The sequence below is a fragment of the Betta splendens genome, chromosome 8, assembly GCF_900634795.4.
Source record: "Betta splendens chromosome 8, fBetSpl5.4, whole genome shotgun sequence".
Taxonomy (NCBI): Eukaryota; Metazoa; Chordata; class Actinopteri; order Anabantiformes; family Osphronemidae; genus Betta; species Betta splendens.
In genome coordinates, this window is record NC_040888.2 from 5898701 (window position 1) to 5920682 (window position 21982).

Consider the following 21982-nt stretch of genomic DNA (forward strand, 5'->3'; position numbering starts at 1 on the left):
CAGGGACATCAAAAAGAGATCACAGGATCCCAGCTAGTCAACCGCACACACTCACTGCTTTGGGATGACCCATATGCATCACCTGTGTTTGGCTGGGAGTCAGCCTGGAAGGCCGACAGGCTCAGAGAGGTCTGTGTGCAAAAATAATAACGAGCGTTTGATCGTCAGACACCGAGATTTACTGCCGGACCCAACACCTCAGCTTAGGCTTGGCAGCACATCTACTGCGTCTGCCTTAGAGAAGGATGAGAGTCCACCGTGGCCCACAGTGCACCGCTTTCCCTTTACTTCAGTGGCTTCGAGGAAATATTAGGACGAACTAATCAGCTAATACAGAGGAAATCTTTAATTTGTTTCAGACGTCCACGTACGACAGAAAGGAATTAGAAGCGTTCTCGTCGAACCAAATGGAAAAGTCTGTTTTTTCTCTTCTGGGCATCCTTTCAAGGGATCACGCTGCACCTTTGAAGCTGAATGGGGAAAATATTCCACATGCTTGTGTTAATTACACAGTTTATAGATGGGCTGCGTTTTTTTCGTTGGTAGCTGGCATTTTGCGGAGGAGCACCTGGCTCATTGTCGGCCGTCGTGGGTGCTTAATTAGCGCGGAGCATTGTTGTAGCGTAAGTCAACCGACGGCCATGAAACCATTACGGCCGATTTTTATTCCCACCAAATGTTGTTCCTGAAAGATTCCTAGCGAGGACGACCTGACACTGAATCAAGGCACTGGCAACAGCGAAGCCTCATCCTGGGAATCGAGGCTTTTACCGTCATTGACTCATGTATTTATTAGGCAGATTTTCTTTTTTTACTTTAACAGGCTAACTAGATTTAAATCATTCTTCATTCGCATGTGTGTCCAACAGATAGCTCTTTAATGAGCAAATGCCTGACAGCGATGGAGACAGACGAAAAAAGACAGAGACCCGCTGGAAACCACAGTAGTCGATGGTATGCTTTACAAGAGGCAAAACATCGAACAAAAGAAAAAATAGGATAAAGGATGTATTTGCTTCAAAGGTCTTACTGTAAGTGTAATTTTCAAAAGGGCTGGGTTGCCCCCGTTCTGTAATTAAGTTCTTCACATTGGGTTTGTCTGGAATTAAAAGGACTATTGCCACTTTTCAACATGGATGTTTTTATATGTCTATGTTTGTCTGTGGTGAAGGATGAAAGGGAGATGCCTTCCCCTGTCTCCTGAGAAGCCTCTACCCCAGTGGAAAGTCGACGAGGAAGAGGCTCCGCAGCGTTTGAACTCGCGTCTCGTGCCTTTCCTCGTCTTCGACCAGTCAACAGAGGTGGTTTGGTTTTTATTGTGTGTTTCCCATTGACGCTTTTGTTTTGGGTCCATAAACTGGGCCCAGATGACTCTAGATGACCCCATCAGCGAGGACAGTGTGAGAAGTGTCTGTTTGTGTGGACGTCTTCATGTCTCTGTCTGATTCTTGTTTCTATATAGACATTTTGAAGAAATGTGTTATTCATCCTGTCAGACACACAGCGGAGCGTCCACACTGACTGCATCAATCAGTCTTTATGATTTCTCCTGCAAAGTGATCATCTGTGATTTTTTATACACGCCTCATAGCTGGTCTTCAGACTGAAATCAGAGCAGTGGCCTTTGCTCTGGAGGAAACCGGAATGACAATCTTTTTCAAGTATCTTACAAAGTGAAAATCTGATGACAGTAGTTGAGACTAGTGGACTGTAAAGCATTATCTGTGGTTCCGTGGTTTCTTCCTCAAAGTACAGCTCCGGGGCAGCTCGCAGAGTTCAATCACAAGCCCTGCTCCGCTTCCAAGGCTCCTTATGAAATGACAATGATGGGCTGACGTCAGAGCGGCGCGTTTGGCTCAAAAGCCCAGGCACCGAAGTAATAATGATACAATAGGACGCGGGCTGCTGATTTTTCGGGAATGTCTGAATCAGAGGAGACGATGAATCGAAGCTCTTTTGCTCTAGACATTATGTCTTCCTGGTTATAGCGGTTTAATAGTCGGCAGTATTCTTCAAAGGCAGCTAAGATGTTTACTTAATAATAGAAATTAGGATAGTTGACATTACACAACATTAATTGGCCTTGACTGAAGAAATTGATTGTGGCGCTCCATATGGCAATTATAGCCAAGAATATACAGGGAAGGAGAGTAAATACAGACTATTTGTATTCTTGATTCTTGATTTTGTCCTTTTGGACTATATCTGTTCAATCAGAGACACATTGATTGGTCGTGATCAAAACAGAGCTAAGCATGGACCCTGGCATCCTGCAAGCTGTTAGTCAAAGCGCCGAGCTTGAGGCAGAGTCTGCAGCATGTACAGTATGAGGACTTCCTGTTTGTTTACGACTCTCTGTCTCAACTACCAGCCAGAGGTCAGAGAGACCGGAGCTAAACATTGGTCCAATGACAAACCAGCAACCCAAACCATGACACAGCGTGGTGTGAAATCGTGACATTAGCATCAGTTGAATATCTGGGTGGCCTTATAGGGGTTTGTGACTGTGGTATGAATGTAAAACATGAAAATGAATGTATTCATACTTAGAGGTTGTGTCACTGAGCTGGTTTGTTTGACATGGGTTGAGGTTGAGCATTTGCGGAAGGAGGTCACACACATAGAAGAAAGATGAAACTAAGTATGTAAGTGCTCGGTCTGGATAACATAGTTCCCCAAAGTACACGGAAAGGTGAACAGCATCATTCTCCTGCGCCACTGTCCCCTTTGCTTTTTGTGCCCAGAACGGGACAATGGATTAGCCTTTCTCATTTCCATGTGACCTCATCTGCCTTTGATTTTTGCCTACTTGAAATTGGCCATGGGGTTAACATTGGCCCCTTTGATCAGTCCTGCCAGGAATTGGACTTGTTTATCTTGTTTATCTGATGATGGCCCCTTAATGGGGGGCATACATTTGCCAAGGACATGCCTTGATGTGGGCCTTTATAGCTGCGGGACACGGAGAGAAGAGAAGACCAGCGCAGTAATGGTCTGAGGTGAAGGAAATGCGCTTACAGATGTGTCTGGAGGGCATCTGAACCTTGTCTCCTCAGCACTTATCTGACCCTGGACAGATGGCCCCTCATCACGATCAAAAACCCCCGATATCCAGCATCCTCCCTCTCCTCTTTTCTTCCTTCAGCCTCAGACGGACAGTTATTAATCCGAACTCAGGCGCACTTTCAAGGCGGCCTGTAAGTGGAGGAAATGGCACGCAATCAACAAGCCTCGCAGATGAGATGTCGCCCGTTGCCCTGTTCACCGACTTGCTGATGGAGATGTGAGGGTAGACGGCCAGGCCCCATCCTATCACTTGCCTGGCTCAACCTCAGCCCCCCCCTGAAATGGGAGCTTTCCTCCCCTGCACCGCAGCTGGACTCTGGGGAGCCTGTAGAGGGCCTGTTTATTTGTGCAACAACGTAATCAGGGGGTCTGTTGTTGTAAGGCCTAGCCTTTGCACCTTCCCTCGCTCCACCAGGCCCGTCGCTCCCTGGGCTTCCATCCACTTCACTCCCCTCCTTTTACCATTTCTCTTTCACCACCCCCAGTCTTTTTTCTTGGAGCTTCATCATTATCCAAATCCTTCTGCTGACCCACGTTGACCTTATGATTTGTTTGATGTGGTCTCTGGCAAGGACAGAGATGAAATAAAGTTGAAGGTTTATTGTTTAAAGGGGAGATTTCCATGATTAGGGCTTTAGAAATAAACTTTCCACGTCTTTACCTAGGAGACCGCTGAGCCAGTTTCTATATGTGTGAGTGTAAAAGACAGCAGGAGAGCAACGTCTGGCGGGCGCGAGTCCACCGGGATGCCTATTGATGTTGCTCGACACATGCACACTTTCTCCCCATCCAATCAAAGGGCGAACGAGTGTGTAGTGCGGTAACATGCTAATAATTTAGTCTGTTATGTTGTGGTTTAAATCACGAAATTCCTTCAGTTAAAAGCCAAGCGTAAGTAAACAAGCTCACACATGTGGCCACAATATTGCTGTTCCTCTGTCCAGAGGAGTTCTCTCTGTGGGAAAAGGGGGTGTTAGCCATCCATTTCCATTTAGCGTTTTTCCACTGATGTATGACAGAATCCACGAGAGCATGTATAGAAACATGCCAAATATATAACTTGAAACATATCTGCCAACATGTGTCACATTAGGCAGTTTTTCATGCTAAGTAATGTCCGCTGATCCTTTCATCCATTATTTCCACCTCCCTGTGACGTGCTAGAGACGAGCTGGAGCCAATCCCAGCTCCCACTGGGCCGATAGAGTGACAGACAACCGTTCACACCTATGGGCAATTCAGAGTCATGAATTATTGCAAAAGGGAACCCGTGGAACGAGGGGGGTTGGGGGGGGGGGGGGGGGTGACACCGCGCCCGACACAGTAACACGCCCCTCCACGAATTTTACAGCGATATAAACATGTGCGTGTTTACGCGTCGCCGCTTTGAACGAGGGCCCCGCAGCTCGTTCTGCCCTGCGACTTCCAAAGGCCCTCGTGCAGATCTGCGATGTCTCTAATGTGCCTGTTTGTCTCGGCAGACAGACAGGCGGCTCGGCCTGGGCTGGTCCGCCTTCTGAACAACAGCATCCCCAGTCTGCGCCGCTCCGCACAGAAGAAGCATCTTGTTTTTCAACTGGTGGTTTCCTCAAACCACAGGGTTTGATGTGGGCTCCGCTTAATCACACAACATGCTCTCTAAACATGGCCTACATTCATCCTCTCCCTGCGACTTCTAGACTCCCCCTTGCCGATGCGTCGCTGCTTTTGTAGAGTTATTGCGCAACGTGAGCAGTGAGACAGGAGGAAGACCGCGGCCTTGATGTCGATGAAGTGATTTTGATCTGGCAAATGCAGCAATTAGGCTACTGAGGGAAGAGTGAGGCTCTAATCCTGGATGGGGCACGTGCTCTTTGTAGTCCTAATGTCTCTTTTCCTACTCTGTCCACATCACTATCTGATGGGACGCAGAGTATTAAAGCGGGGCCTGAGATGGAAGCCTACCATTAAGATGGAGATGCTCTTTGAGACCGAGGACTTTTAATTATAAGCTGTAGGTCCAGTGTAGTTGTGTTTTCTCAATCATGCTGAATAGAGGGTTTGCTCGGCACTGGCTGGGGACCTGGTGCCAGGATCTGGAGTCGGCATGTCACTGCCGGGTACTTTGTGGGTACGAGACGAGGCACGCCGCCGCCCCGAAAGCGACTCCACGCTAGTCACATATGGGGGCAGAGATGAAAAGGTTTTTATCTCCCCCTTACTCCCCTTCTTCTCCGTCTCCTTCCCTTCGGAGGTCTGACTGGCAGGGCTGTAGGTGGAGGATGGAACTAGAATAACCAAACTGGTTGTTAACATATCAGTCCTTGTTGAACCTTCAAGGGCATCCAGTGAGATCAAAGCGGCGCATTCAGGCCAAAAGCATGACATTGTCTTGCTCAACAATCCATCTAGCCTCCAATTCAGCTGTCAGAGAATGAGGAAGTGGTCACGAACAGCCATGGAAGCCTTTTCACTGTCCCCCAATGGGCTTTGATGATTGAGTACAAAGAAAGTGTCATAATGGTCTCATACAAAGTCTAATGTTGGTTCTAATGCCATTTGTTTGTTGTTGCCATCAAACTGACAGTGAGTCAACCCATACCTTTGTGTATTAAGCAGATGATAGATGTCTGACAAATGGCTAGTGGGCGAGAGGGTGTATTTCTTTCTTTCTTTCCTTTCTTTCTCCCTCTCTGTTTCTTTATGTCCTCCTGTACAGACTAGGTCTTTCCCTTCCCTCTCCAGGGTGCTGTTTTGAATATCTCCCGTTCCCTCTGGGAGTTCTTTATTTTTCAGTTTCGCGTTGTTTTTCAGGCACTCTGCATTTACACCCAGCAGCCCTTTGATGTCGTTGCCTGGGTGTCGGTGGACAAAGGAGCCTCCATCAGCTGGACTTAAGGACGGGATGGTGGGGGGTATGGAGAAAGGGATGCATAAAGAATCAAAGTAACTGCAATGGGGTTTGGAGGCGGAGGACTCCATGTGAAACTGTGAACTATGTCCCCCTCTTAAAAACGGGCCATGAGTTCACAGTTGTCATTGCTTTTTTCTTTCAGTTCGGCTTTGTGTGACTTGTCATTGGATCCATATGTTTATTTGTGGCTGAGCTTGTTGGCACTGTACATTAAAAGGTTGCGTCTCAGTTCGGCCATCGGGGTGGTTTGAACGGCTGCCAGCTGCTGCTTCCCCGCTCTGTGCCGATGAGCACATCGTCACAGCTCCTCCACGACTCGGCGCCTTCTAACCTTATTCACCTAGCCATGCACAGCGAGGGCTACTGATGCCACTGCAGCCCCCCCACCCCACCCCCCGACAGTGAGCTCTCTCTCAGCCCGTCAAACCCCTGCAGGACCACGCCGGTCCACTGGAGGTGAATTCGGGGAGCAGCCTTTGGTGGTGCCGACACAGCAGCGCTCTTTCACCGAGGGCCTCATTAAACCTGACAACATCCTCTCGGCCTGGGCTTCATTGTTCAGCCAGCTTAATGTTAAATGGCAATTAAAGGCATCACCAAGGTGCGCGAATTAAATGTCTTTGAGGAGCACGAAGGATAAAAATGACGGCTAAACAGGCTGCTTGGCTGTTGGTCACCCTGACCAAGAGAGTGGGAGAGCAGAGTAACAGTAGTGAAGGGATCAATAGCAACATTATAACGGCCCAGCTCTAATTATATAATATGATCCATCTGATGATATTTGGTCATCACATGTAACTAATATTTGACTATATGTCAGTGTGATGCTGCACTGCCCTCAGATGGCCAAATTATTTGCTATTATGTGTTTTGCTGCAGCTGTAAAAGCTAAAAAAAAACTCAAAATGGGCCAATTTGTTCTCACAATATACAATACAATGTTCTGCATTGTAAACAATAATTCAGACGGGCAGTTCATGCTCTGTAATCAGAGCTTTACCTGTGGGAGCATAACAGCTACATCTTGTCCGTCTGTTTCACAGCGGTTTATGATAATTAGCAGATCAAAGCATAACGTTCTGTGTCACTTGCCTAATTTCCTCCACACATATGCAGTCGTCAGAGTCATCAGACGGGCATCTTGGCCTGTGTGCAGTCAGGGAACAAGCAGAGGGTGAAGAGCGCTGGGAGGCTGCTGTGCAAACCGCCAGACTCAGGTTGGCAAATGGATCCAAGTGGGGAATGATCATAGCACAGATGAGTGAAAACTGTGTAAACAGTCTGTGGACCATCAATATGGGCTTCGGCAAAGGTGGAGGGTGCGACTGTGACATCTGTGGGGCCCGCCGCACTCAGGAGTGGTTAAGTCCTATTTACAAGCAGCAGAGGAAACAGGCCCGCGCCTCGTCTCGCTGCCGCCAGCTTTAACGCAGCTGCGCCGCTCTCTCGCCGCCTGCGCAGCATTCACGGCGGGAGCCGCGCCGCGCGCCGCCCGAGCGGCCCAGCAGATTTTACCGCCGCCTTTGGCTTCGGAGAAACTCAAGAGACGTCGCTAAAACTCCACGCGCTCCTCTCGCGACTTCAAACACGCAGTGAAATAACAAAAGGAAGTCGGGCAATCAAACGCGGCCGTGTTTGTCTGTCTCTGTTACCGCGTTTCCATGTTTTGCCATCTCAAAACTCAGCCCGTAGACTTTTAAGATGGACTTAAACAGTTTACTCAGCTGCGGATGGACATGCTCTGCTTCCACTCTCAGCATCAGAGATGCAGTGGAAGGCGAAAAAAACTGCTGCGGTGGCTGTGTTCTTAAATTGTTGCTGAGCATCAGACCTTCCTTTTTATATTGTGACAATATTTCTCCAACCGAGGAGCGATGAAAGCGGCAGATACGACGGCCGTCAGCAAATACGGGGGTTTCAGTTTCATGAGCTCAAAGGCACTGAGCGTGTCACACCCTGTCCTCTCTGGCTCAGCAGCGAGACGTCCTGAACCAAGTAGCCGGCTGAAAAGTGGGCTGTTAGTATCAGTTTGGTTACCAACACTAGCAAGGTGAACACACCAGTAAAACCAGTATGGGCTAAAGACATTGTTCTGGTGTCTCTTGGTGTCTTTTGTGGATTATGTTAAATGCCTTTTCTTCATTAAGCCCAGAAAACCTATTAATTGATTACTTCACAAAGGAGAAACCAGGGCATGTATATGTCACACTGGCCTTATTCCCACATAGCTCCACAGTCCAGTGATCTGGGTTCCTGTGGCAGGGGATGGGGTGGGAAGGGGGGGCAAACAGGAGAGGACCGGGGCGACACCTGGCCTTTTATCTTTGGCCGCTCAGACGTGTCACGGCCGTGCCTCTCCACAGAATCAGGATGCAGGATATTGCCCTCCCACTGATGTGCATCCTGAGCTCCTCGGCCCGTCTTGTCCAACAGGAGCTGTGCTTCCGGGTCATTTCCCACGTTAATGGCAGTGTTTTGGTGTAGCTCAGATAATATAACCATATTAAGGCTGACTGAGAATCCTTCGACAGAGAGAAACGAGATTAACTGTTTAGCAAACAGTCCTTTCCTTGGGCCCCATAAAAGTCGAATTCAAAGGGGCCTTGTCTTTTCTTTGCCGGCCTCACCAAACCCTCCGTCTCTTTCTCAATATGCTCTCGGACGCGCGTTTCATCACTGGGCGAGCAGCTCAGTGGATTGAGAACATTACGGGTCCTTTGGTTTATGCACAAAAAAGCGAGAGCAGCCGTGATCCCTTTGAAGCCCTCTCAAATTTATTGTTGTTTTTCTAGGAAAGGCAATTTTTTTTTTAATTATGGCTCATCAGGAGTGAATCTGCTCTGTTTTGCTGTTTTTGGACAGCGTTAGCGTTTTATGTCGGGAACCATGTCTTGTCCTTTCCTCAGATGAAAGTGGACCAACCCTGGGAGAGAGCGGTGTGCAGTACTGTGCTACAAAGGTCAAAGGTCATTTGGCGTCGGCCTCTGCTCATTTTGTTTGGATTTGTATGAACAAAAATCACAATGTGATTTAAACCTGTGTTTCAGAGCAATCTCAGCACCGCCGCCATCGTTCTCTTCCTCCACAATATTTCTAGCACTTTACTATTTCAGCCTCATGTGAGGAGATGCCGGTAAATCACTCTCCTGGTCACTAAGGAAAAAACAAAGGGCCACACTCGCTCTCAAAGGGAAAGGCGGCCACCTGTTGTGTCCCCGCGCTTTCACCCTCCCTCTGCCCTAAAAACGCGAAGCAGGTGCACCTTCAAAGTCTGAGTCTGAGCTGCAGCGTCAGTGCAAGTCATTCCGTATTTTGACGAGAAACACTCGCGTCAAAGATCAGATCGGGCTTTTAGTGTGTGAAATCTTAAAGGCGAGGGGTTTAAAGCTGGTTTGAAGTGAAGCCCGGCAGCTTCAGTCTGTTCAGAACAATCACATTATCACGCTGATGCTCAGCAGGTACAACAGCCCTGACAGACAGATGCTTGCGTTACAGATGTGCAAGCACTTCAGGTGGGGGAGCGCACATGCACATTCCACCCATACAGTGTAAAGGCAAGTCTGGACAGTGGCAACAGCAAGCAGAGCTCATTTGATTCTTGTATTTGCCTAGATATTATTGAAAGTTAACGATATGGGAGTGCGTGTACTAAAAAGCCACTTTGAGCCGCATGGATGTAGGAGGTTTCATCAATCTGAACGTTTGCTAGTGTGAGCTACTTTGACTCAAAATCTAAATTACTGGATAGTCTGAAAAGTTGATGCCCTAAAATGTTTTGTTCCAGATACTGGACCTCGGCCTTGCACTCATTCAACTGCTTCCGTGTCACAGATCAGCGGCAGCTACGCGACAGAGTTCGAGGGGAGTGTGGAGCCTGGTACCTGGAGCAGAGAGCGAGGAAATCTCCTCGCTTTGAACCGGCATCACTGGGGATTACTGCTCAAACGTGCACAACACAGCAGACAGGAAGCTGTTAAAGACACGGACCAACACTGCAGCCTGACCTCTGACCCTAACATCCTGACCTCTCCTGCAATCTGACATGAGCCCTTGTCTACATGAAAGCTGTCCTGTTGACTCGCCAGGGCTAATTTAGAGTTCCGGTGCCCCCCGACGACTGTGAGGACAGACAGTCAACATGCTGGCCTTCAAACATGTGGGGAGAACTGATTTGACCCAGTGAAAAACAGTTCCGTGGCCAGCGTTACCTCTTGTTTACCTGTGATTTCTCCAGCTAGACATGAAACCTGCTCACATTTGCCCAAATCCCTACTTCTGATGTTACGCTAGCGGTTATTAGCCCATTGCCGAGAGGCTTCACATGTCCACAGATGACGCCCTTCAACAAACCTAACAAAGGCCAAGCTCACACTGTGCCACCTGCCACCAGCTAAAGAGATTTCAGTCATTACTAGCTCCTTTTTAAATATCACCAAACATCGGCCCTTTCATCCTCCTGAGTGCGTGACCTCCGTGGTCGCGACTCCTCTAAGCATGACTGACAGATCTGGTGAGGTTAAGTGGTGGAGTATTTTTATATGGCCGCTTTTGATGGCGCCTAAAAATAGAAGGCGCCGCTGGGCTCCAGTCCTCAGCGGCTCGTTTGGGGTACGAGTATCCCCCCCCCCCCCCCCCCCCCACCGTCGCCTCAGCAGAGCTGCTTTATTTTTAGATGCTCCCAAAATTAATTGAACGGCCTTGTTTCGATGAGATCGTGCGGCGTTACGTAAGCGGATTACTCTATTATTGCCTGTGTTTTGACCATGTAGGCCACTACGCGGGGGAGGGAGGTGGGCGAGAGTAGAGGGGACCTGGGGTAATGCAGTTAAGGTGCGAGTACAGGGCTCCAGAAATAGCCCCGCTGCAGGCCTAATTGTACATCTCTCCTGCTCCATGTTTCCCTCTTCAGCTGCATGCCAAGGTCTCTGACCTTATCATCCACCTCGCTGGTTCCGGAAGAATCCCTTCCGCCCCCTGTGGCTGCCAAAGCCCCAGTCAATGCACACAGCACAGCAGCAGACCACCTCCAGCCTCAGACTAACAGCCAAGCGCCACAGCCAGTTAGGAGTGATGCCGCCAGAGCACGCAAGTAGCCCCGTGGCTCCTTAACAAAGCTCACCTCGAGGACCCCGGGACCCTCAGAGAGGCCCGGGGCATCCAGGAAGCTCGCACGTCGCGGTGGGATGCAGACAGCGAGACAGAGATGCTGCCTCCGTGTTTGCATTCTCTCCACACGTGCGAGCGCACGAAGCGTCCTCCGCCGGTGTTTTGTTTGTGCTCCTTTCGACGGCGCCGTAAACCTTTCATGTGCGAGTTGCGTGTGGAGCATCTCGGAGGAATGCGCTGTGTCCCCTGCAGCATTCCTTCATGGTTAGAGCGCTGGGTGCCCATGAGGGGCCCACCGGGGCCCCTTGTCTCCTGAGCACTAATGCATCGCAGCCCCGCATCAAGCATAACATGCATGCAAGCACATACATGCACACAGAAAGGCAATCACGCGTCAGTTCTGACAAACATAGGGCACAATGGCAGATGGCACCTTCTTATAGATGGACTGATGGGGTCTCCTGGTGAGTTATTATTAAAAGAGATTTTACAGCAGTCTCTATTTTTCACACAGTATAAAATAATCTGACTGTAATAATCAGATTTGTTAATCACAGTAAAGATGTACGTTAAGGTGACACACACAAATAAAAGCTATGAAAACTTCTCCATTTCACATTTCGCCTGCTTGGTGCTACAGTAATTAAAAGGTCAGGAGTCTGGGAAATGGGTGTATGTTGGTATGTTCATTTGTCAGACAAGACCCCAGTTCGGATCCAAAAATAAAGGCTTTGAGATGACATAAAGTTGGAAAGAGGAAAGAAGTTGTCCTCTCGACAGAACAAAAAACATGGACATGTCAGTGATGAATTAAGGAGTGAAATAATCTGAATATCCCCTCAGAGGGACTTTCAAGCTGGACGACTCCACCCAAGACCACGATCACCTTCAACACAAATCCTCTGATTTACACGCGGCTCTCGTTTCATTAATGTGTTTCACAGGGCTACAGAGCACAACACAGTCACATAATTACAGCGGAGGGTTAACGTAACTGGAAAGTTAGGGGTTTTCTTAAAAAACTCTGTCAATGTGACGACGCAAAAGAAATGCTATTAGCCAAACGTTACTGCGTACCAGTAGGAAATAAAGACGGCTGCTTCTGTAAAATCTCATTTAATAGTAATCGCTACAATCAAGCACATATCTTGGGAGAAGGCGAAGGCCTGTCCAGCCAAAAGCTGGATGCAGATCAGTCTGTTTGATGGGAAAAGCTTCTCACTCCGGAGCTTCTCCAAAGTGTCTGGAGCGGCTGTCGACACTCCCTGCCTTTAAAGTATGATCAAGAAAAGCTTTAACTCATTACTCTCTTCAATGCCCCTCCCCATTCTTGTACTAACTGCTTTCGCATGTTTAATACTAAAGCCTTCACATGTAATTTGATCCACTACGATGATTAAGGAGAAATGTTGTACAGTAGTGCTCCACAGAGCTTCCATCAGCTCAAATAAAAAAGGAAAACAGTCACAGAGAGAAAGGAAAATAATTTTATTTCATCTACAGTGATTAGGAATTGGAAAAGATTCATTTTAACGCTAGTAAACCGAGTAAGGGTTTATAAAACTAATGCCATATTCAAAAAAAATAGCTACAAAATGTACTGATCAGTTTGGTCGCAATAAAGAAACAAATTTTGCCGTTTACACCTCTTTACAAAACGAGGGAGCAGGAGTTGCTTTAAGTTTATAATCGTTACCCTAATGAGCCATTTGCTTCTCTATCATTAGGTTTCTTCCTTATGTGGCCCATTAAACTGAAAGGCCTTTCACTTATGGCCTGCTGTGAAATTTACTCCTGTGAAACAGAAATCCAGTCTGGACACTGCTAAAACGTGCCCTACAAAAAAAAAAAAAAAAAAAAAAAAAAAAGGTCAAATTCCAAGCGCTGCGTCCTTGAGCAGCCACCTGAGCCTGGACTCTTGACTTCGCTCTAAGTTGCTTCCAGCTGTACGTGAGCAGCATTTGTACTCGCAACGAGCCACACAAATAAACAGTGTGAGGTGTTGTACAGCGATGCTGACTCACTCTGAAGACACGTTGGTCAAACACACCACCGCTGGAGACCCATCAGAGGCACTTGGGTTAAAACACCCTGCATTAACCTTGCTCAACTTCCTCATATGCCGTGATGAAAGGGGAGAAAGCACCTCTGCTACTCACCCCTTCTGTTTATTTACCTTCAGAATTACACCCCGCTCTTCTTGGACCATGTTCCAATGTGTTTTGTTTTGCGTCCTTTCAAACAGAGCATCTATGCGTGTGGTCCCTGGTCATGTTTAGCTAACACATGCACGCCCTTCGTGCACACACACACTCCCATTCAACTTTCCCCATGTGCCAGAGGTCCCCTTTGCCCCCCCCCACCTCTAACTAAACATCGCAGGACAGCAAAAGGGAACTTCAAAGTGGCCGGAGGGGGTACTCCTTTTTTCCTAGCACTTGTCATCATCTAAGGGACTGGCTGCTCCCCTTATTACTCTAATTGCTTCCAACTGCTCCAGGAGGCTTTGATGAAGGGAGCCATGGAGCATACTGGAAGCACCTGTTGTTGCAAAGAGGAGCACAGGTGGGCCGTGTTGGTGGTGGCACGGAGGCGTGCGAACAGCACCGCTGCTGCTTTCTACTTAAATCCCACGACTTGAATAAATACACAACGTGAATCTTACATCTGGGTGATAATTAAACTGCAGTTAAACGGGAAAAAAAATAAACATCAGCTCGAATCAACGTGCGTTAAGAACCGAGGTAGTAGGTCTCACGTAGGGACGAGCAGACAGCTCTCTGGCGCCATCTTGTGTTGAAGCTGTGCTAAAAGTCCAGCAGCTGCATTGGAAGAGACGTGATATTAGGTACTAATAAAGCACTGATGACGTTTCCCTACTGGTACTGAAACGTGTAAAATGATGGCTGATGGTTAAGAAACTGTACGCACCAGCTGAGGAAGGACCTTCTCAAAGTGCTCGATGTCTACTCGGTCACAGTCCTCGGATTCAGCTTGTTTCTGTGATCTCAGTGCAGCCTCTGAATAATAATAAAAGCTTATTAATCATAAAACATCAATCTATTGCGTCTCAGACGGCGGAACCCAACAGGCGTCTTACCTTGGACGAACACGTTCAGCATCTCTGCCATGAGCAGCGCAGCATCGCCGCTAACTGCGACACGGGGACGGAAATACACGGAAATACGTTAAAAACACACGTTGGAACAACACGTGACTTCAGGACAGCGCCTGTCAAACTCACGTCTGGTTTTGTCCTCCCTGAAGAAACTACACAACAGTTTGCCGACCGTGTCCTGTTAACGTGGGAAATAAAGAACATTGACGTCACAGTGTAAAGGAAAACAGAAAACGCGTTAAGATGATGTATTTTTGCACTTATAATACACATGTATTGCCACAACATTTCACTTTTCCATTCGACGTCCAGAAATTGTTATTATACTGAATAACATAATTTCTTAGCTCCCACGATCCCAAGCATCGTTTAAATGAACGACGACGTAGATACTTCGGACGGTAATAACCCACAACGTTGTGTTTCCGCTCCTACCTTTCTGAAGCTAATTTCGACGTCTTGCTGTTCCGCCATGTTTTTGATTCTATGACAAGATTTGGCGCTCTGGCTTGGGATTGGTCACACGCATTTGGCGTCATAATGCGTCATGACGTCACCCCCCTTCCTCCCCTCTTTACTCAGTAGTTTCTATTTCTAACTTTTTCCTGTCAGAGAAGAGCCCCTGCATACCACATTTAATGATTGATGCTTATCTTTGTCAGTCTAACTCGAATTTTAAGTTCGTTTGAATACATTGATAATTACAGTCATTGACAGGCTGCTTTATTTTGGGCATTTAAAAAGAATTCAGATGGACAGTGAAGCTGCTATGATAATGCATTGCTTTATTAATAAATAATTGTATACAAAGAGGTGAATACAAAGACGATAATGATGTGAGTCAGTCGTTAGGATTATTTTTCACATTACAGAGTGTTTTAAGTTAAATCATAATACATCTACCAACAGAGGCTGCACAGTAGAGGCACAGCACTAATACAGCCCCCATGGCAGAACATTCTTATAATTAATTTTCCATCTAAGACAGAAGCTTTTTATGATAAATCAACACAATAACAAATTGGTCAGCATATAATATGAACACAGTTTACACAGCAGGTTATAAAAAACACATGCTTGTTATGAAGTTACAGCTGGGACTGTGGACACCTCATCAACTGTATGCTTCATCTGAAAAATAGCATGTCTTATTTAGCCAGTGGAGTTGCAGGGAGCAAACAGTCTCTTTTAAAATCTGATATTCTACAACTAAACAATTTTTATCTCCACTTACAACTGGGGGTATGATGACACGTACTCACCTTTAGATGAACAACTCTTTTCACTTCCACTTCAATGTTTTCGATAGTATGAGGTCCAGCCGAATCCGCTCTGTCTGCTTCATCCTCTGAAGAGAACCTCAAATAGGCCACTGCATTTTGGATCTCAGGGTTTGGGTTCAATGTAATCTGAGATCCGGTTGAACAGGTGACAGCAGATTAGTTTATTAATTATAAAACTATGCATAAACAGAGGCTCATATTTGGATTTTCAGTGCTTACCTCACATGCTGTGACGGTTCCCCATGTTTCAAAATAATCTTGTATGCTTCTCCTATTTAAACTGGGGTTTAGATTCCTTAAAAACAACCCGTGGTCCTGTTAAATGAGAAAATGTTGATCAACGCTGTTGATGTTGTACCGTAGGCTAAAAAAATAAACTGTGGATGAAAAATATTTGCAGCTATAGACAGGAAAGGAACTATTTACCAGGTCATAGTGCTTCATTAAACTTTCCATATATTCCTTTGGCAGAGTGATATACACTCTTCCTTTAGTTGCTGGTTTCACATCCATGATGAGTAGATATCGTTTTGTAAAGCACTGCGTTGTGGGAGGAAGTCAAATGATTATGAAAAAAAAAAAGATTATACCAACGTGATAAATGTTAAACAGATCTTCGAGCCGACGGTTGCTCACCAGAGGCAGTTCTTGCAGACGTCTTGTGTGTGAAATGAACTCACAGGAGGCAAACAGAGGTGAATAGAGAACCGTGGCGTGAGTACAGGTACATATACGTGCATTTGTTTTCCTTACGTCACACCAGGAAATCTCATTCTGGATTTTTTCATGAAATTCATTGGAAGCATGAGGAAAAAAATAACTTACTCAACCTGTTTAGAAGCCAGGCAAGGAACTGAGTATATTGACCGTTTGGCTTAAATAACAAGAGTCTCAAATGTGTGGCATTACTGCATGTGCAGATATGCAGCAACAAGTGTGGTTTTAATTTTAACAGATTTAAGTTTTAGCTGTGCACATGTGAATGAAATGCTGCAGTCACAATAGTTGCAAGGCTTAAATTCATCCTATTCCAACTTTAAGTACATTTTGTCTGTGTTTAATTAAGCAGATTGTGTTTGCTGCACTTATCAGGATAAAAAAAAAAATATATAGGACAGTTGCCCTGATGAAACTGTTTAACATAACTTCCTTCCCCGTGTGACTTCTTACAGATAACATCTTTAGGCAGTATTCTTAGAGCGCCGATGATGATGAAGCACTTTGCAAACGCTTCTCTGTAACTTCGACGTGTTCTCGGAAGTCATGGTCGCGTGTTTTCTGGAGCAAAGCCAACACACACAGGCTCTGCATTTCTCACTAATTATATAATAACATTCAGCAGGTCAGGTTGAGCTGGGCAAAAAATAAATACGGGACAGTGCTTCACAATAAACTGGAATGCACACATTACTATTCTTTGTAATTTGTAAGTTAAGCAAAAGTACAAAACAACTGTAGAGGGTTAAAAATAAAAGAAACAAGGTTCCTCTTTCATTATTACAGAAGAAAAACTCACATTTATTTGTATTTTTCTATTAAATTAAAATGACAAATACTATAATTACAAATACAAAATTATACCCATATAAACATCCAGTATGTAACGCAAGCGTCTCACTCATGCACACACTCACATTTTTTTATGACAGGTTTTCTTCTTGGCAGGAAACACACATTCCTGATGCTGCTACATCCATCCTGGCCCTAATCTACATGCTCGTCTCTGATGATAACATCTTCAACATCAAGCTCACTACAGCATGTAGTGAGCTTAATTCAGCCACATAACAAGGAGGAAATTTAGTTAAATACTCTTAAATAGAGAACCCTCAATAAAACGCTGAAGTGGTAAAGTTTGTTACATCCACAGAAGAGAAAACAGTGCAAAGAGCTCATCTGTGTGAAGGAGCCAAACCTTCTCGTTCATGCATTTCTTGCAGTTTGGTGATGAGAAAGAGTTTGTCGTTTCCCTCCTATATTTAGAAAAAAGAAACAACCACGTTAAAATCTAATATATACTGTATATATATATATTGTTTATCTGTTCAGTGCTGTGACGTAAAGTAAGCCTTGTCATTAAAAAGTTCATACATTTTCAATTTGCTTTTCCAATTGAGAGATGATTTTCCTTTGACCATCAACGACTTGAGAGTGAAAATAAATCACAAATCTGAAAAAAAACCCAACAGAAATCAGGGGGAATTCATTTGAATGCCAACGATAAATGATGCAAATCGGACAGAAAAGACAACAACTCACAGAAAGACTCCAGAGGTGAGAAATGGCAGCAGTGGATAGTCCACCAGGAAGCTGTACACCTTGTCGAGCCAAGACAGGACCGTGTGGGAGTTCTCTGACTCCTTCACGGACTCAAACATCTTAGTGCGATTCCTGAAAGGGCCACATACTCGCGAGGGCTGAATCCTGTGGACGACAGCGTGCAGTAGACGCAGAACAACATTTGGACCCGCACCAGCTCCTCCATCCATAGACTCGCTAGTGAGCTTCATGGTGATCGAGGCGGGGGACGTTCTGTTGTACTCACGTCCACAACGTATAAGCGACAGAAACGGCAGCGCCGAAGAACGAGGGGAAGCAGAGGAGCGTGAGGAACAGCGTGGACATCTGAGTGGCCCTCCAGGGCTTGGTGGAGGCCTGGCAGTTGAGCATCACGCTGTTCTGTTGGGGAAACCACACCAATGTCACACATGCACGCAGTCACGCAGCACCGCGCCCGGCTGCTGCTCCAACCTTCTTTATGTAGAACAGCAGGAAGAGCTTCAGGAGTTGGACGGCGGGGAGCAGCGGGGCGAACAGCACCCCCAGCCTGGAAACGGCAGAAGGAGGCGTCCGTTAGTGGATTCACTTAGCTTCTTAAGTGCAACTTGTGAGTTGTGCAATTACCAAGTAAGAGTTTGTCCGTATATGAGTTCCAGCACATTACGAGCAATGTCGAACACCGGCTTCCTCTTCCTTATCAGCATATGCTTAGTAAACAGCCTACCAAGGAAGAGGCAGCGCAGTTTGTCACGGTTTCCAGTTTAGGGTGCGTGTTGCAATGGATTGTGGGTAAAAACTCGCCTCCACAGGAACTCGCCCATCAGAGTGTAGAGCACCGTGAAAATGAAGTCCATCACGAGCAAAGAATACAGCTCTTGCCCGACGGCGTTTTCCCAACACTGGTTGAAACGCACATCAAGTGCATGAGTGGAGTGGACGGGAGGTTCCCACGTTTAAATGTGAGCACGTTCCTCACCTCTAGGCCCGATTCCCAAGCGATTCCCTTCAACCAGCGGTACCACAACACGCCAAAAATGCTGACCTTCAGCAGCAGGTTCCTAAGAAAGATGACGTCACTGACTTTTCCACGTGAAGCGACAAGGAAATGGAAAAACACATGACACTAAGAGGAGCAAAAGGCTGTGAAGAGCAGAGATGATGCAACATCCGCCTAAATTATCCTCTTACTGAACTAACACTAACCACATGTCATCAACTGCACTTTCACACAATGAGCTCCACTAGTTGGTTCTAATGTTTTGGCCTTTGGGTTTATGTGCTTTATTTACACAGTGTTTCTTAGAGCTTCCTTTTTTTAATCTCTGCGACCAAAGTGAGATATCACCCAGTTTCTCACCTGAAGACGGAGACGTAGACGCGAACGCTGGGCGAGTGGCTGCTCTCTGCCCAGGCACTCAGGTTGAAGACGCCAGGAAGCAGCAGGTTCACGCCCGACACCACAACGGGAAAGTACAGCAGCTCCGTGTCCTTGGGGGGATTCTTGATTCTGGCCTGAGGACGTTAAAGCCTCCTTTTTACTGCTAAAAGGGGGACAGATGGAAGACGGTTTGGTGCTCAGCATCCGCTCACCTCTGACAGGCTGTGGATGCCCCAGGCGCTGCCGGCGATGCAGGCCACACACACGGCCCACGTCAGCAGATGCACCAGGACAGAGCCGCATTTCTGAGCGCAGCTCTTCTCCTCCTTCCCCAGGATCATGTCCGACAGCAGCTCCTGTTGGAAACGGCTCGTTTAATGTGTGTTTGAACCGCTAACGGGACACTCGACCGCGACAGCAGCTATAATTAGACAAGACCTCGAACAGAGCTTTTCCTTCTGTTTTTAGCCCCCCAGGTGCAGAACTGAGCGGAACTGTGATCGAGCACGTTCGTGTTTTACAACCTCAAGCGGAAATGCTGATTTAATTTAAGAAAATAACAGTGAGTCTGAGAGGTATTTAGATGAACCCATACTTTGAGCTGAGTGCTGATCTTCTCAGACTGAAGCCTGATGGAGGACTTCTTGCAGACTTTAAAGTCCCAGGAGCAGAAGACCTTCACCGCCAGGTTCCTGTTGGACTTGACATGGAGACTCTTCCCCAAGGCCTTGGACACGCTGCAGGGCAACAAGAAAAAGAGGTTAAGGAGGAATAGGAGCGCGTGAACCCGTGCAAGGCTCAGTTATATTCCAACCTGTAGACCAGACGAACGCAGATGACGAAGAAGGTGATGGCGATGGTGAGGAAGTAGGCGGCAGGTATGTTGTACTTCAAACAGCCAAGTGGGTCATGGGCTTGACATCGATCGCTTGCGTTTGTGTTTGTGTTTGTATAGTAGCCATAAAATATCACACTATGTGTGATGTAACCCTGCGAAATGGATCAAAAGGAGAATCGTGAAGGAAGAAGTCACTGGGATAAAGAGGCTAAAGCTGCTCTGAGGTAAACGTTGAGTCTCACCGCGCCCGTGAGAAGCTCCAGGCCAGTAAAGGGGTCATTTTTAGGGCCGTGCGGTGGAGGGTTGAGCAGCTGAGGGGCGGCCACGAACAGGCCCAGAACGATGAACAGGAAGAGGTTCATGCGCAGGAGGGTTCGCAGGAACAGGAAGTAGGAGAGGACCCCCGTCCCGAAGCGTCCGCTCAGCCTTTTCAAGGGCACCTGCCACAGCTGCAGGGAGCCGAGGAGCGAGGAGCAGCCGGAGGGGGGGTGACACCAAGTCTGAGGCGAGAGAGAGAGAGAGAAATAAATGAATGAGTAAATAAATGAGTAAAAAGGATGGAATCTGAGCCGGAGCACTACCTGTCTGCCTCTACACCGGCTTCTGCTCATGAGCGAGCTCCCAGTTACGTCGCTGAAGGCAAGTCTCCTGACAAACAACACACAAGCGGCTTGAGCTCGCGCCCGGCTGCGGCCTCTATTTGCCTGTGCCGCGTGTTCGGTACCTGAGCTCCATCTTGTCGGCCAGGCTGAGCGGCATCGCCCGCAGCCTCCGCATGCCGTCGCCGACGGAGAGGCCCCGCAGGCCGGACGCCAGCGCGTCCCCCTCGCCGCCGGCCTCCCCCGCGTCCTCGCGGAGCCGCCTCAGGGGCCGCGAAGGGTCACGGGACGAGACCGGATCGGTGCGTCGGTGCAGAGATGAGCGTCTGGAGCGGAGGGCAACAGCTGCCGCGCTGCTTCTCCCTGTGTGCGGTGGAGACGTTTGACTCAAGGTAGAATCTCAAGGCGTTAATCACAACAGCAGCTTATATTTCCTCCCACCGGCGGTGGAACTTGGCATTGAAGACATGACCCTGAGGGTAGCAGCTGACCAGCGGTGCCTCTGTATCGGAGCATTGTCTGAAAGAAACGTCTCTGTCTCACTGACTTCCTCAAAAACATGTTTTTAGTATAATTACAGCATTTGCCTCAAAGTCTCCTGTCACAGTAAATGGCAGATATTCTGTATTTGCACCTGCGCTTTCTAAAACCTCCATTTCCAAGGATTCGGGGGACGTCTGGCCGCTTGCCGTCGATTCACTTTCAAACTGGACCATGCACCTCTGACCTGGCTCATCTCCCATATTCCTGCAGAGAAACAAACAAATAACAGGACACAATCGCGGCCGGTCCAGACACAGCACTGCCGAGCAACAAAGTGACACATACTCATAGTCAGAGTCCACCTCACAGATGTGATCACTGACGGTCACGCTCCGCGCCATGGTCCTCGAGGGCCTGCAGCCACGGCTCAGCGTCAACCAGTCCTGATCAGAACCCGCCCAAGGAGACGGCGGGTGATCCCACGCACCACAACCACACCATCACGCGCGGTGGAAGAAGTGCAGCGCTGCTTCTTGTGAAATGCTGAAGTTTATGCTGCACATCAGTCAACTTCCTCACAAGTAGAGTACGAGACGATGCAAATGACGGACAGTCTATTTCTGAGTAACTATCAAAGCCCTTCAAGCACACTTCCTCTCACTGTGTCTCAGTCGCCGCAGCTGTGTCCTATTACCCACTGGCACAGAGGCGCCCGTCGGCCCCAACAATGGCTTGGATTTCACTGAGTAAAGAAGAAAAAAGCACATGTAAACATAATAATGTGTTGTATTATTTTATTATATATTGTTTTTAGTTCCTTGTCTGTCATTATTGTTTTCAAGCGTTTCACAGTAAGTATTGTGTTTGATTGAAGAACATTTAACTATATACTGTCCTCCAGTGGCCACAAAGAAGAACTAATCTTTTAAATCTGTGCT

The 21982-nt window shown here is 47.2% G+C and overlaps 4 protein-coding genes across 5 annotated transcripts in view; 1 reads left to right on the plus strand and 3 right to left on the minus strand.

Moving 5' to 3' along the window:
• LOC114860517 (galectin-3-binding protein A-like) overlaps positions 1-21982 on the plus strand; it is a 206947-nt gene that overhangs the window by 173445 nt on the left and 11520 nt on the right. The gene's annotated exons all lie outside the window — the stretch shown is intronic.
• On the minus strand, positions 12533-14714 carry cenpx (centromere protein X). Its single transcript, XM_029160053.3, has 5 exons — positions 14619-14714; positions 14310-14361; positions 14166-14219; positions 13997-14085; positions 12533-13887 (listed from the first exon to the last, which is right to left on the minus strand). The coding sequence occupies exons 1-5, from the start codon at positions 14655-14657 to the stop codon at positions 13873-13875; spliced, it is 249 nt and encodes an 82-aa protein (XP_029015886.1). The 5' UTR covers positions 14658-14714; the 3' UTR covers positions 12533-13872.
• On the minus strand, positions 15176-16600 carry LOC114861064 (heterogeneous nuclear ribonucleoproteins A1 homolog). The gene is made up of 5 exons (XM_029160052.3): positions 16103-16600; positions 15893-16006; positions 15686-15781; positions 15446-15592; positions 15176-15314 (listed from the first exon to the last, which is right to left on the minus strand). The coding sequence occupies exons 2-5, from the start codon at positions 15977-15979 to the stop codon at positions 15264-15266; spliced, it is 381 nt and encodes a 126-aa protein (XP_029015885.1). The 5' UTR covers positions 15980-16006; positions 16103-16600; the 3' UTR covers positions 15176-15263.
• On the minus strand, positions 16988-21742 carry LOC114861063 (transmembrane channel-like protein 6). 2 transcript variants are annotated; one of them, XM_029160051.2, is made up of 18 exons: positions 21390-21740; positions 21196-21308; positions 21003-21080; positions 20687-20924; positions 20544-20610; positions 20205-20462; positions 19939-20114; positions 19720-19861; positions 19337-19480; positions 19104-19258; positions 18723-18804; positions 18548-18645; positions 18371-18466; positions 18218-18293; positions 18012-18145; positions 17726-17890; positions 17558-17636; positions 16988-17439 (listed from the first exon to the last, which is right to left on the minus strand). In XM_029160051.2, the coding sequence occupies exons 1-18, from the start codon at positions 21443-21445 to the stop codon at positions 17359-17361; spliced, it is 2238 nt and encodes a 745-aa protein (XP_029015884.1). In that variant the 5' UTR covers positions 21446-21740; the 3' UTR covers positions 16988-17358. The 2 variants fall into 2 exon arrangements, with proteins under 2 accessions (XP_029015884.1, XP_029015882.1); XM_029160049.2 differs by having other exon boundaries at positions 20205-20610; positions 21390-21742.